Raw genomic sequence first — 12,383 nt, 5'->3', positions numbered from 1 at the left:
AACAATTGAGGTGTGTCAGTTTTGCAGACATTTCACTTTTTTTCTTAAGTACTCTCCTTTTTTTTTAATGTCTCAGGCTTAGAATGGTCTTACAAAAATAGAGGATGACAAAAGCTTCGGTCATATCCCTTTGCAACAGTGTGACCACTGCTGTGCATATTGAGAGGCAACAAGCTGCCAAGGCTATGTTTTCTAACTGTCAAATCATATCCATCAGTGGGATGCTCAGTCTGAGCCTGGCCTGAAAGTGCTCTGCGAGGGGCAGAGGCAGGTGCTGAAAGAGCATGCAACTTTACATAGCAATGGGATTTGCAGATTAAAATAAGTGAGACTTCTCTTTTATAAATGTATACATGTTTATAAAGCTTCATAAATGTAGATGTGACCTCTTCTTGAAGTGAAGGAGAATTCTGTAGCTTTGTTTGTTTGTTTGCTTTGATTAAAATATTTTTTTTCTTGGATACCATGATACTGTTTAATGCAACTGTCAATAATGGAGCACAAAACATTTCCTTAAGGATGAACTACAACATTACTGTACCCATATGAAAGGACAACAGTACTTGAAAGCAGCTTGTTTCCCTTGCTCAGAGACAGGAATTCCCAGCCTTTTGTTTCTCCTTGTCAAGTCCGTAATTGACCTTTACAGGAGTATGCAGAAGATACTGTCCAGTGTTGGTGAACTAATGCCGATAGGTCTGCGATTTGTTCCTCTTAAATGGGACAAATACAGCTATTCAGCTGTCACTTTGTGATGTGCCCACAGTCCGTTCTCTGGAATTGGTACTGGAAATGTCCTCTATGTAGTGTTTGCTTTTATTTTTCACAAACGTGCCCACTTTATGGATAAATGCACATGAAGTCTTTCCTGAGCATTAAATTGAGTAAATGAATTCTTTTCCTTAGTTTTTTCTCTGAACACTTGTGTTTTCTGCTGGCAGATGGTCCTGGAGACTGCAGTGCTGAGTTACTGCTCAAAAGGTTAATGTGAAGGACTAAATCCTTATCCTGTTAAAATTATTGTAAAAGACATCCATGACCTCCAGGTTTCACTGTATTCATTAGGAACAGGATTTGATGAGCACCACGAACACTGTTGTGCAGGTTAGAACTGCAGTTCAGAGTTCAGATAATGTATGATCATATGAGGTTATTTAAAAATGATCTTACATCCATTTTGTGACTCAGCCATCCTTTTTTTCTTTAGTTCACACTTACTTTGTCTTGTTTATTTTAACCAGTTGCTTCTCTTCCAGCTGCCTTTTTTTTTGTGTGTTACATCTAGCAGCTGGCACTGGGGGTTTTGTTCTTAATTCTTTAGTGTACTCCTCAATAACTAGTCATGCAAAGCCCAAAGTATCTCCTTCTTTAGTCTGCCCTGGGCAACTTTTTTTTAACTCTGGTCTTTAAGTAACTTTCAAGCAAAGACCTGTTAATGCCTGATGTAACATGTTTACTGAATGTTGCCCTAATTATTTTTTCTCTGTCTTCCAGAAAAGACTTTAAAAATAGTGTAATTAGAGAGGCTGATCAAATTAGCTTGATTTTCTTTGGCTGCCTAATACTGCATATGCCAAAGTGAATTTGTCTGAAGCAGGCACTGAGCACAATTTAGCTTGGATTAACAGTAAGTCTGTAATCTTCATTTTACTGATTTTACAGCTAAACAACAGGCTAGCACTTATATCTGTATGAGAACTCGTGGGATATACTCTTTTAAAATACGTCAGATCGTACAAAAGCTGCTCCAGAAAAACCCCACGATTTAAGATCAAATATAATGAGACGAATAACACTGTCTTTGCAGTGTAAGTGCATTTTGCATGTGTAAGCAGAGCAAAGCTTGTTTGTTACCCTGCTGCACTGGTGTCTCTTGCAGTAGCACTGATGAAATGCAGAATTTGTGTGATTTAGGGTGTGGAGAGGCCATGCTGGGCAGAAACACCTGCTAAGAGGCTCACCAAGCTGGAAAAGGGATGATAAACCCTGGAGACAGCAGCGATTTGTGCAGTGCTTACGGGAAAGAAGCCTGTGTCTGAGCAGAATCCCTCCTATTGTCCTCTTGGCTTCTGCTGGAGATGCTCTTGGGATCTCTGGAGGGATAGATAATACAAATGATATGATTTGTTATGTCAGCATATACTTAGAGAGTCTTTAATCTGCAGATTATTGTCATAATCGTTTGTAATGGTTTTTCAGAGCCACTGCAGACTATCATATTAAGGAAAGAAGGCTTCTTAACACATGTGGTGCATCTTATCCTCCATGTAGCGTAGTCTGTATCAGTAAGTAAGCTACTAGAAAATCTCCTGACAAAATCAGTAGTCTTTCTGACTTCAGAGCAGTGTATTCTAATCTCAGATTTTATATAAATACATATATTTGTAAACGTTGTGCATTGTATTTCTTTCTGTGACCTGTTTCAGATGGGCTCTGAATTTCTTTACTTAGGGCAATGTAACAATTTACTATGCTGGGTGAATAGTTGGTTCATTTTCAGTGTAGCAAAAACCCTTTGCAGCTGAGTGAGCTGTCTCAAAGCATATTTGCCTTTTCTGGTGGGAGCCCTGACATTCCCATAAAAATAGCTTCAGATACGGTGTCCCAACACGCACCTACATTGCATTGCAATGTTGTGTCATGCTGTGATATATCTGCTGTGGGGGCTGCAGTTTGACTGGCCAGGCATGACTGCCTGCCACCTCCTGAGCTGCAAGAGCCTTGTCAGCCGCAGGAAGGAACTGCGGGCCCAGCACCACCACACTGTTGCAGCTCTGTGCTCTGGGGAGCTCAGGGGTAGTTCAGGATGATCTATTCTAGTTTACAGACATGAGCAAATGCATCTTATTCTCTGTGATTTCAGTATAATCTGAGAAGTGAGCTGAATACTGTTTTTCTTGCATGAATAAATAGCTCCTGAATCACATTCAAGTTAAGTCTTACCCAAAAATTCCTCCTTCACCTGCATCAGAACTGTACATCTTAAATTCAGTAATAGAAAGTGTACAGTTGGAGCCACATGAGGTTTAAATGAGAATAGCAGAAAACTCAAATGGCAAGAGTTTCTGCTGCTGAATTTCAAAAGCTTCTTGGGAGAGGGCAAAAAGCAGAAGCAGGAGAGCATAAGACTCTCAAAATCAGTACCTCCATCCTACCAGCTGCCCTCTACACTTCATTAGCTTTAAACTGATAACATTATTATATATATATAGGGAAAATATATAGAAGAAGGTAATTTAGGAATATTTTCTACCATACAAAGTGTGTGTAAATTGACAGGCACAGGATATAAGAAATTAGATAATCATTTATATGAAAATGTTGTAATATACTTTAGGTAATATGAAGTATTTTTAAGAGTGGTGAAAGACACTGGAAAAAGGCCCCTTCCCTTATGATCTGTGCTTGAAAAATTACTAAAGTCTTACTCTGCTTCCTTATTAGTTTAAGACTTCCTTACTAGTTATAAGGACTTCTCCTACATATTAGGGGAAAATGCAATGTAGTTGCTGTAAAACAGTATCTCCTGCATTTGGTTTGTTTGTAACAAATGAAAAATTTGCTTTTATTCATTCAAAAAACATAGTCTTCCTAATTTTTCTCAGAGCCGTGACATTATTATTTGCTTTAACCATTATGACACATGGTGCTGAAAAACTCCATGTGACTTCTCTCAAAGCTACTCAAGACATGTGTGCTGTCTTTCATCATTGCACCCATTACATACAACAGAGTACTCGAGCATTGTAAACAGGATACAAGACAAAGAAGAATCAAGTTAATTTGGAATAACTCTACCGTTAAAAATTGTCTTCATCTTAATTGAGGAATGAATTTCTAGCATGGTGAAAACTATCATTAAGAAAACTATTCTGAAAGAGATACTGAGGGTGAACCGTGACCCTGGATTAGACATTCAGATGGAAGTTCTACAGCTATGGTTTACACTACAAGAAACAGGAATTAATCCAGCATACTTTTACCACCTGGGGTTAAGATGGTTTTCTCATCTGCTGTACACCTGTCAAAATCAATGTAATAAAATCAAACTCAATAAGAAAGATTTCTTTTTTCTCAGATGTAAGTAATATCCCTTTGCTTTGATGCATACTGACTGACCCAGTTTTCTTAAAGGCATGCAATCAAAAAGTACCTGATGTACAAGCTTATCTTTTTCTTAATGCATGTTAAGTGGGAGAGCCCATCGCACCAATTTGATACAACTATTTACATATTTAGAAAACGAAGCCAAAATGTACCCTGTCCATTTAAATAAATGGTTTCAACTCTTCAGATGTACAAGATCAGCATCCTGCAGAAAACAGTTTTTTTAGACACTGCAGGTTTTTTTTATAAAAGTGCAAAAAAAAAAAAACCAAAAACACCCTTTAGTGTGTCTGAATGTGATGGGTTCTGTTTGTGTTCCCCAGGATGGGTTGACCCCCCTCCATTGTGGAGCAAGAAGCGGCCATGAACAAGTTGTAGAAATGCTGCTGGATCGTGGTGCTCCTATTCTTTCCAAAACAAAGGTAACTGATGCTGTTCTATTTTCTGCTGGGATAGTCCTTGTACTTTGTTGAAACTGTAATTCTGCATGATACTGCATTTAAGGGCTTGTTAGCTATTTAAAGTACCTGTGTGGGCGTTCTCCAAAATGGATGCCATATGCAGCACACGTCTGTATATCTAAAATATGTTAAATCTAGATGCTCAAGAAAAGGTTTCTTTGACGACCAAAAAGACATGTATGGTAACCCCATCGCTTAGACTAACAGTAGCTAGAAATTGTCTATGTCCTGGAATAAATACATGGTGATTACAATATATTTTCAGCTTGCGCTAGATTACCCTCAGGCTAGAAAAGAGATAAGGGATATAAATAGAGTAACGTCTCTTTGCAGGAAACAGCTCATATTTCATTAGGAACTGGTGTGATTACCAGTTTCTTCACTTTCTTTCTCTCTGCAATTTATCACACAAAGTTCTTCATGGGAATTTCACATCACCTGCACTAGAATGTGTGCAGATTGCTTTAGGCCCATGGGTTGTCATTAAAGCACAAGCTTGCAAGAACTCTTCTTCTGTGGTTCGTGCTGCAGCTACTGTAGCTGGTTTTAAATCTCAGTGCAGTACTTCTGTTTGTAGCACAACATGTTCTGTGACTTTCCCATCCGGAGTCTGACAGTTGAATTGTGCAGTTTTTTGATGTTCTTTCCCAAGATACGTTCCTCCACCTTTTCCTTCTCAGTTTGTAAGCAACATGTCATGTTTCCCTGTTATTTCTCCTCTCTTCTGTCATCCTGCCCTATTCAGTCTCAGTGCTCTTCTATATTTTGCTTTTCTCCTCTCTCTTCTTTTTTTCTTTTTTTTTTCCCTTCTCTGGACTATATTTAGCTTTTGTTTGGGGAGGCTGACACCAGCTTGCTTCTGCTCAGTGAGTCACTGGCAAGTGCTGTCATGGTTAATCTGACAGACGGGATCCACCTGTCCTCTGCATGTTGAGTTTTCCACGGACCCAGGGAACCCAGAATTAGAACCTCCACAAACAGAAGGAGGCAGCAAGAAGCTGTCCAGGGCGTATCTCCTTTTATTTTCTGCCACACTAAGCCTAGAGCTTGTACTCCAGGCAGTCAGAATTTTCCACACTCTCTGGTGGAATTGAAGGAGGAAACATAAAGCCTGTTTCCTTTGTTTTCACTGTCTTAAATGAGACCACCGCCTAGGGAACTATGTTTCTTTGTCACGTGGATTTTGCATGCCAGGGGTTAAGCTGAAGCTTAACCTGCCATTCATGGTCTGTGGGCTTTGACTTTGTTCTTTCTCTGAAGAGATTCACGCTGTCTGGCCCAAAGTTCATTAGCTGAAATCAGACAGGTGAGAACGTAGGTGGAAGTGGAAGATGCACTTTGGACACTGAACTGCAGAGGCTTATTTGGACACCTGCAGCAAAATGAGAGCTCCTCACCCAAGAAGAGAAAACTATATTATGTATTAAAAATGAGCAGAAGAAAGTGCAGAGCTTCCTGAACTATCCTCTGATGTGTAAATTCTGCTGTTTTCAGAAAGCAGTCTACGAAGTAGAGATACCTCTGAATGACGTTAATGAAACCATTTGTTTGGCACTAAACTTTTTTGGTACCGGTGATCTTGTAAAACTCATAATTCCATTCTCTCCAGAACAGAACACATCTTTGAAAGAATTGGAACATCTCAAAATTTTCTCCTATCAAAAGATATTATTTAAGGAGAATAAGTAGACTGCAGTTTGAACACTTTTTTCCTGTTAAGAAGTTATTTAGGATAGCTAAAGTCCTTTTTTGCACTGGAATAACCTTACATTTATTTTCATGGGGGGGTAGTGATCTTCTAGTTTATCCTGAGTTTTCCATGAGCAAAAGGAATCTGAATTGTAACCCTGAATATGCCTTGATTTGGTGTGTGAGATATACCATCTCTGTGTGTTGGTTTCCATCTTCATTATCTACTCCTTTTATAGGCTCGTTTAGCTCTTTTTTTTTCCTTTTAATCTCTTTGTTTCAGAGTTAATAGCTTTCCCTGATTAAAGTACTTCAATACAACTACAAGTTATGCTGTGTATCACTGATAATTCTCTTTGCCCACTCAGCCATTTGACGCTCTATTTGATCTCTCTAGTCCTGCTCTGATTTTTTTTTCTTTATTTTTTTTAAGGTACTATTTGACCATTGATCTCTTCCATTCCAATCAAACTTCACGTTTGTATATTTTCTTGCCAATCGGCATAAAAGCAACATATAACCATTATATCTCAAAGTACCAAATCACTTTTTACAAACGTTGTCTCACATCACATGGATGTGGTGCAGGATAAAGATGTTAAACATAAATTTTTGTGTTGTAAATGAGAAGACATTCAAATTTTAACTGGCTTGTTTTAAGGTTGCAGTATGTATTTTACTGCAACAGAATTATGAGCAAATATATTTTGTGTCATAACAGAAGACAATGATCTTTTCTCTTTACCGATGCCTTTAACCACCAGACTTGTCTCTTGCTCTTTTGCATAAAGTCTACTCAAAAGATAGACCCATGTCTAAGAATCTCCCCCTTTCAGCACTGAACAAAACTGCTTTCAAATTAGGACAGCATTAGCCTGTTCACTTTCACTAATCTTCCATGCCACTTCAAAAAGAAATATTGCGCTGTGTATTTCCATTTCCATCTTTAATTTGAAAGTTCGTTGCTACTGTTAAGATATTGTCAGGGGAGGGGAGAGGAAAGAGCTCTTGTGTTTCTGAGAGTCTGAGATCACCAGTTTTTCGCTGCAGCTTTGCCTTTGCTAACTGTGGTCACATGAGGGCACTGCATCTGAGAGCATGAGTTTTATTGTGTACATGATAGCAAACAGTGTACTGTCAGTCACTTATTGATTATATACTGTTATGTGTTACTCCTGAACTTTAATTTTGGCATCGGAAGGACTAAGGAAAGACCCATATGAATGGGACTTCTGGGAATTATTTCTCTTGTGTTTAATGTCTTTTACTCAGGTAAAGTAAAATAGGCAGCAACTTGTTGATTAGCTGTTGTAAGCAGTGCAAGCAGCAAGTCTTGATGGAGATTTAGTTCCCAGAACATGAATCTTTCAGGCATTTCCCTGATGAAATAGAGCTTTATCAACTTCTGGTAGGTCACATTGTGGTAAGAATGGTCTCCACAGATGTGTAAGGTATGTGTATAACCAGATTCAGGGAAACACCGGGGAACTGGTGAGGGAAGGTTGTAGTGATTAGTGAGTGATGCTCTGCTCCTGCCTGGCATATACAGGCTGTATTACAATGAGTTTAATGCAGCTTTTTAAAACAGCAGGTGTGCTGGTTAGGGTGTTAGAAGTCACTAGGCACTGTTCTTCACCTAACTTATTTGGCTCTGGCAACTTACCTGAGCTATGCTAGCTGAAATAAGCTAAGCTTTCATAGCATTGCTGTTATAGGTACTTTTTAAAGTAGAGCTTTCTATATACTCTCACCAGACATGCTCCAAAAGCTTTTATCAGACTAAGAACCCTCACTATTATACTCAACGTGCTTAGTTGATTTTGGGTGCTGTGTGGGCTTGTGAAATCCTTCATACAACACACTCTGTAAGGACAAGAAGAGAGTTTCAATTCTCTGAGCACCCTGTAACCCATCAGCACTGGGTCTTTTTGTTTGCAGAATGGTTTGTCTCCATTGCACATGGCAACACAAGGAGATCATCTAAACTGTGTTCAGCTCCTGATTCAGCACAACGTGCCTGTGGATGATGTCACTAATGACTATTTGACTGCGCTGCATGTTGCCGCCCACTGTGGCCACTACAAAGTTGCCAAGGTTCTCTTGGACAAGAAAGCTAATCCTAATGCCAAAGCACTGGTGAGTACACAGTGGGTTACTATTCACAGCTAAACATTCTTCTGAAGTTGCTGTGAGATTTATTTGAGAGTTATTTTCTGCCTGCTGATGGTTGACAGCAAGGCTCTGTTGTATTACTACAGCATGAGAGAGGATGCTTGAGGTTCAGAGTATTAGTAATGTGTTTCATGCAATCAGAGCAGGCTTTTGCTTATTGATGGTCAACAGTGATTTATCTATTTTCAGTGTAACTGCAGCACTTGTAACAGTAGCTTGTTGCAGTTCTAAATGGATTAAGCAGCTGCAAATGTAACTGCTGCAGTTTTTAGTACAAAGATAAATCTCATTTTCTGTATGTTTATAAAGAAAATAGACACTTTCAACCTTTAAAATTAGGGGAATTTTTATTTGCTCTCAAAGATGTGAAATGGTAAAAAGAAAGAGTGAGTTGCCTAAGTAATATTTGTGGTATTTTATAATTATAGCGGTGGAGCCATAAGCATTTTTACTTCAAAACCAACTTCAGCAATAAAACCTGGTAGTATAATTAAACTGCATGAAAACTGAATTTCTTATTTATTTATCTTTTAAATATAAATACTTGCAGTTCACTGTCTTTAAAATTCTGGGGTTTTTTGGGTCTTCAAAAACTGTTCCAAGAATTTTTACTTCTGAAATGAATCCCTGTAATGTTATATGAGCTCCTGAAATCCTCAAAAGCTAAGACCAACTCTATCTTGAGAGCAACACAGGCTCCAACGATTTCCTTGTCTCAGCTTCTCTGTTTACTGTGTCAGATGAATCTTTCCTTGATGTATTTGGTTATCCTACTATGATATACAAGTTTTCTTCCATATAAGAGGCTAATGGGGAGGTTTGTGGTCCTATAATTTTTATTTTATCATTATGTAATAGTCAAAGCCAGTTTTAGTTTTTCGGAGTTGCAGGCAGTGGCTTCTGATTAGTCTTGTGACCTAGCCACAGATTTCTATTTCCTTCTATTCTGTCCTTGTCTTCACTCAGGATGATTAAATAGTAGAAAGGTGCTGTACTGTGCAGTATCTGAAATTCAGGCTTAACCATCCCTGAAACACATCTGAGCTTACCATGGATGTTGTCCACTATTAAGGAGCAGAAATGAGAGCTGCTCATGCTTAACAGACAATTGCACTGACCTCACATTACAAAGCCATATAATAGACTTTACTATATGGCATGTAACAAAGCTATTTTTGATCAGATCTGAACTGTTTTCAGAATTGTTTTTGGTAGGCTTTTCTGATGAGAATATAGAGTGGCCTCAGCATTCAGTGCACTGATGTTGATGATGGTCTTGGATGCTCTGGACAGCTTATTTTCCTGTTTTACTTGTGTTCTGCTGTATCACCTTGTGCCAAATAAGATGGTCATTTAAAATGCTCCCATTCCTATGTATGTTATTCTTTTAATGAAAGAGGCAAAAAAAATTGTAATTGTAGTAAAATGGCATATAATGAATGAAGAAATAATAGTCAGATAGTTTATAGAAGGATCTAAATGCCAGAACTTGTAAACTTAAAGTGTTCATCAGCAGCTCTGACAAGTCAAAACAAGAGGGCTGAAAAAAGGGAGCATGAAAAAGAAGTGAATAAACTTAAGCAAAAATGAAATTTTTAAAAGTTTTATTTAAATAAGAACTAAAATATATTTTTTTAATTAGAATGGGCAATATATGTCATCATAAAAAGTGGCTGTATAAGATAGGTCTTTTTCTTGCTTCTTTAGAAGATTTTTCTCTCTTCTACACAAATAGTTTAGTGAAACCAAAACAAATCTGGGAGGAGTTTTGTTATCACATAGGAATGTTTTGTGTGACTTCTATACCCAGTTTTACCTTTTAATACATGTAGAGTATAAAAAAAAAATGTTCTTTCTCATCTACAGAATGGTTTCACACCTTTGCACATTGCCTGCAAGAAGAACAGGATAAAAGTGATGGAACTTCTTCTAAAGCACGGTGCATCAATCCAAGCTGTGACTGAGGTAAGAAGCGGTCTTTTCACATTTGTGTTTTTTTGTTTTTTCCCTAAAAAATTCATTGCATCTGTATTGATTAATATTCGAGTATTTCTGAAAAATCGTGTGACACTCAAATCAGCAATGTTTTTCAATTTGATAATAAAAGATCATGAAACTGGATAATCAGTTGCCCTAATGGATCTGAACACCCAAAGTATTGATACCTTTTGGGAAGACAGTGGGGATAACAGGTGACACATAAATGGTAAAGTTTTAAGGATGATCATTTGTCTGTAATTAAATGTGCAGAAGATGACATTCACCTTGTTAAGGAGGTCAGGGTGAAGACTACTTCATCCAGGTCTTAATTCTAATGGTGGTTTAATTCACAGACCTTGGTTTGACTTTCCACACAGAAATGATATTTGGTCACCATCACAGGTCATCTCAAATCATTTAGACAGCGATCAATACGGACTATTTCAGTCAGTACAGGATGATCTGTGTGCAGTTATTGGCACACTTTAGAAATTAATAGAAACCTATGAGAAAATTTGGCTTTTTTTTTTTTTTGGTGTATGTTCCTCTAAATTAGGAGCGAAGGTCACATATGTGAACTTGGGACCATCATGGAAGAAGGCACATTAGCAAATGATAATCAATCCCCGTGATTAAAGAAGGTACAAATGGGAGAAGCTCGTCTCCACAGAATGGAGTTTCATTTGATTTGTGGGTTTTATTCTAATTATTCAGTAGCAAGTCACACGTTTCCCTTCTTGGCTTTCTTGGGAAAGGTTTGAGCCTTGCTACAGCTCACAAAACTCTAGACTAGTTTATAAAACCACAAGGTTTGTGAATGCAGCTTGCAGAGTATAGCTTGAAGTCATGTTTATAGAGGAGTGAGAGGCACAAAGAGAACCTTTACAAAAAAGATGCCATGTCTATCCTCCATATTAATAAGTCCCTGTGGAAATAGAAAATCTTTGTTTGTTTTTAACCATTGTAAGTACAAAGAATTAAAAAACAAACAAACAAAAACCCAAACAGTAGTAGATTACTATGTGAGTCAACCAACTTAACCATTGGTAGTCTGTGAATCTCCTATTCAAGCAAGTTTTCTGAAAGCAAGAACTCTTCCTTAATTTCCTGTCACTGCACGTGATCCCATGGCCCTGCATTTGTTGAGACTCATCATGGTACTGTACTAAGATAACTGCCTTCCTGCCTTTTTTTACTGGTTGTAGCACTGTGACAAATTTAAGGCTGAATTCAGAGCTGTGGTATTTAGCATCAATACATTATCAAGTGTGTTATGAATAGCTATTGGTGCTTATAAACTGATTATTGAATGTAATGCTTTTTATCTTTTTCCATAGCAAATTCTGTTTTCCAGGTAGTTTCCATGCTTCCATTTGCACATTTCATTTTCATATGAGTTAGTGTTTATGGTCAAATGTGACATAAATGCATTGCATTTCCTACAGTCTATTATTTTAAAAATATTTACTAACTTAAGTGAATCAGGAAAAAGAAATAACCAGTTATTCTGCCTCCCTGCTTGTGTTTGCTGTCCTGCATCAGAAAGGAACAAAAGAGTGTTTTCCTCACCTTCTACCTTCTTGAGGCCTTCTGTATATCAGTGAGGAAGTTGCATAGTCAGGGCAGATCCAGATATCTGCTGAGGTTTCTCCTTCTCCTGGTAGCAAAACTTCCCTTTGCAGCCCCTGGCCAGGTGTTGCCACAGTTGTGCAGAAGCAGCTGTGAAGAGGCTTTAGGGTAATTCTACTCCAAGAATTATTGACTGTTGATTGGACGTTTGAGGCATAATCCCTGATGTCATGCCCTGCTAAATGGCCTTCCAGTTGGTTCTTTATACTTGCACCACTGTCCTTCTACAAGGTATTCAAAGATGATGGTTCTGCAAGGTGCTGAGGGAAGGGGGATTTCTCTTCAGTGTGTGTTGTATGTGCCTGTGCCTCTCTTGCTTTATGCTCTGGTTTTGAATTCAATTAC

General features: G+C 38.1%; 1 protein-coding gene across 50 annotated transcripts in view; it reads left to right on the top strand.

Moving 5' to 3' along the window:
* The window catches only part of ANK3 (ankyrin 3), a 327,597-nt gene that overhangs the window by 215,737 nt on the left and 99,477 nt on the right, over positions 1–12,383 (top strand). For all 50 annotated transcript variants that reach the window (XM_085553950.1, XM_085553966.1, XM_085553943.1 and 47 more), the window contains 3 exons: positions 4,431–4,529; positions 8,196–8,393; positions 10,296–10,394. In XM_085553950.1, the coding sequence (XP_085410076.1) occupies positions 4,431–4,529; positions 8,196–8,393; positions 10,296–10,394 (396 nt within the window). The remainder of the gene's footprint in view (positions 1–4,430; positions 4,530–8,195; positions 8,394–10,295; positions 10,395–12,383) is intronic.

Source organism: Coturnix japonica, chromosome 8 (assembly GCF_054131305.1).
Source record: "Coturnix japonica strain WE chromosome 8, WE-NBRP24, whole genome shotgun sequence".
Lineage (NCBI taxonomy): Eukaryota > Metazoa > Chordata > Aves > Galliformes > Phasianidae > Coturnix > Coturnix japonica.
This window is presented reverse-complemented; position numbering and strand designations above follow the sequence as displayed.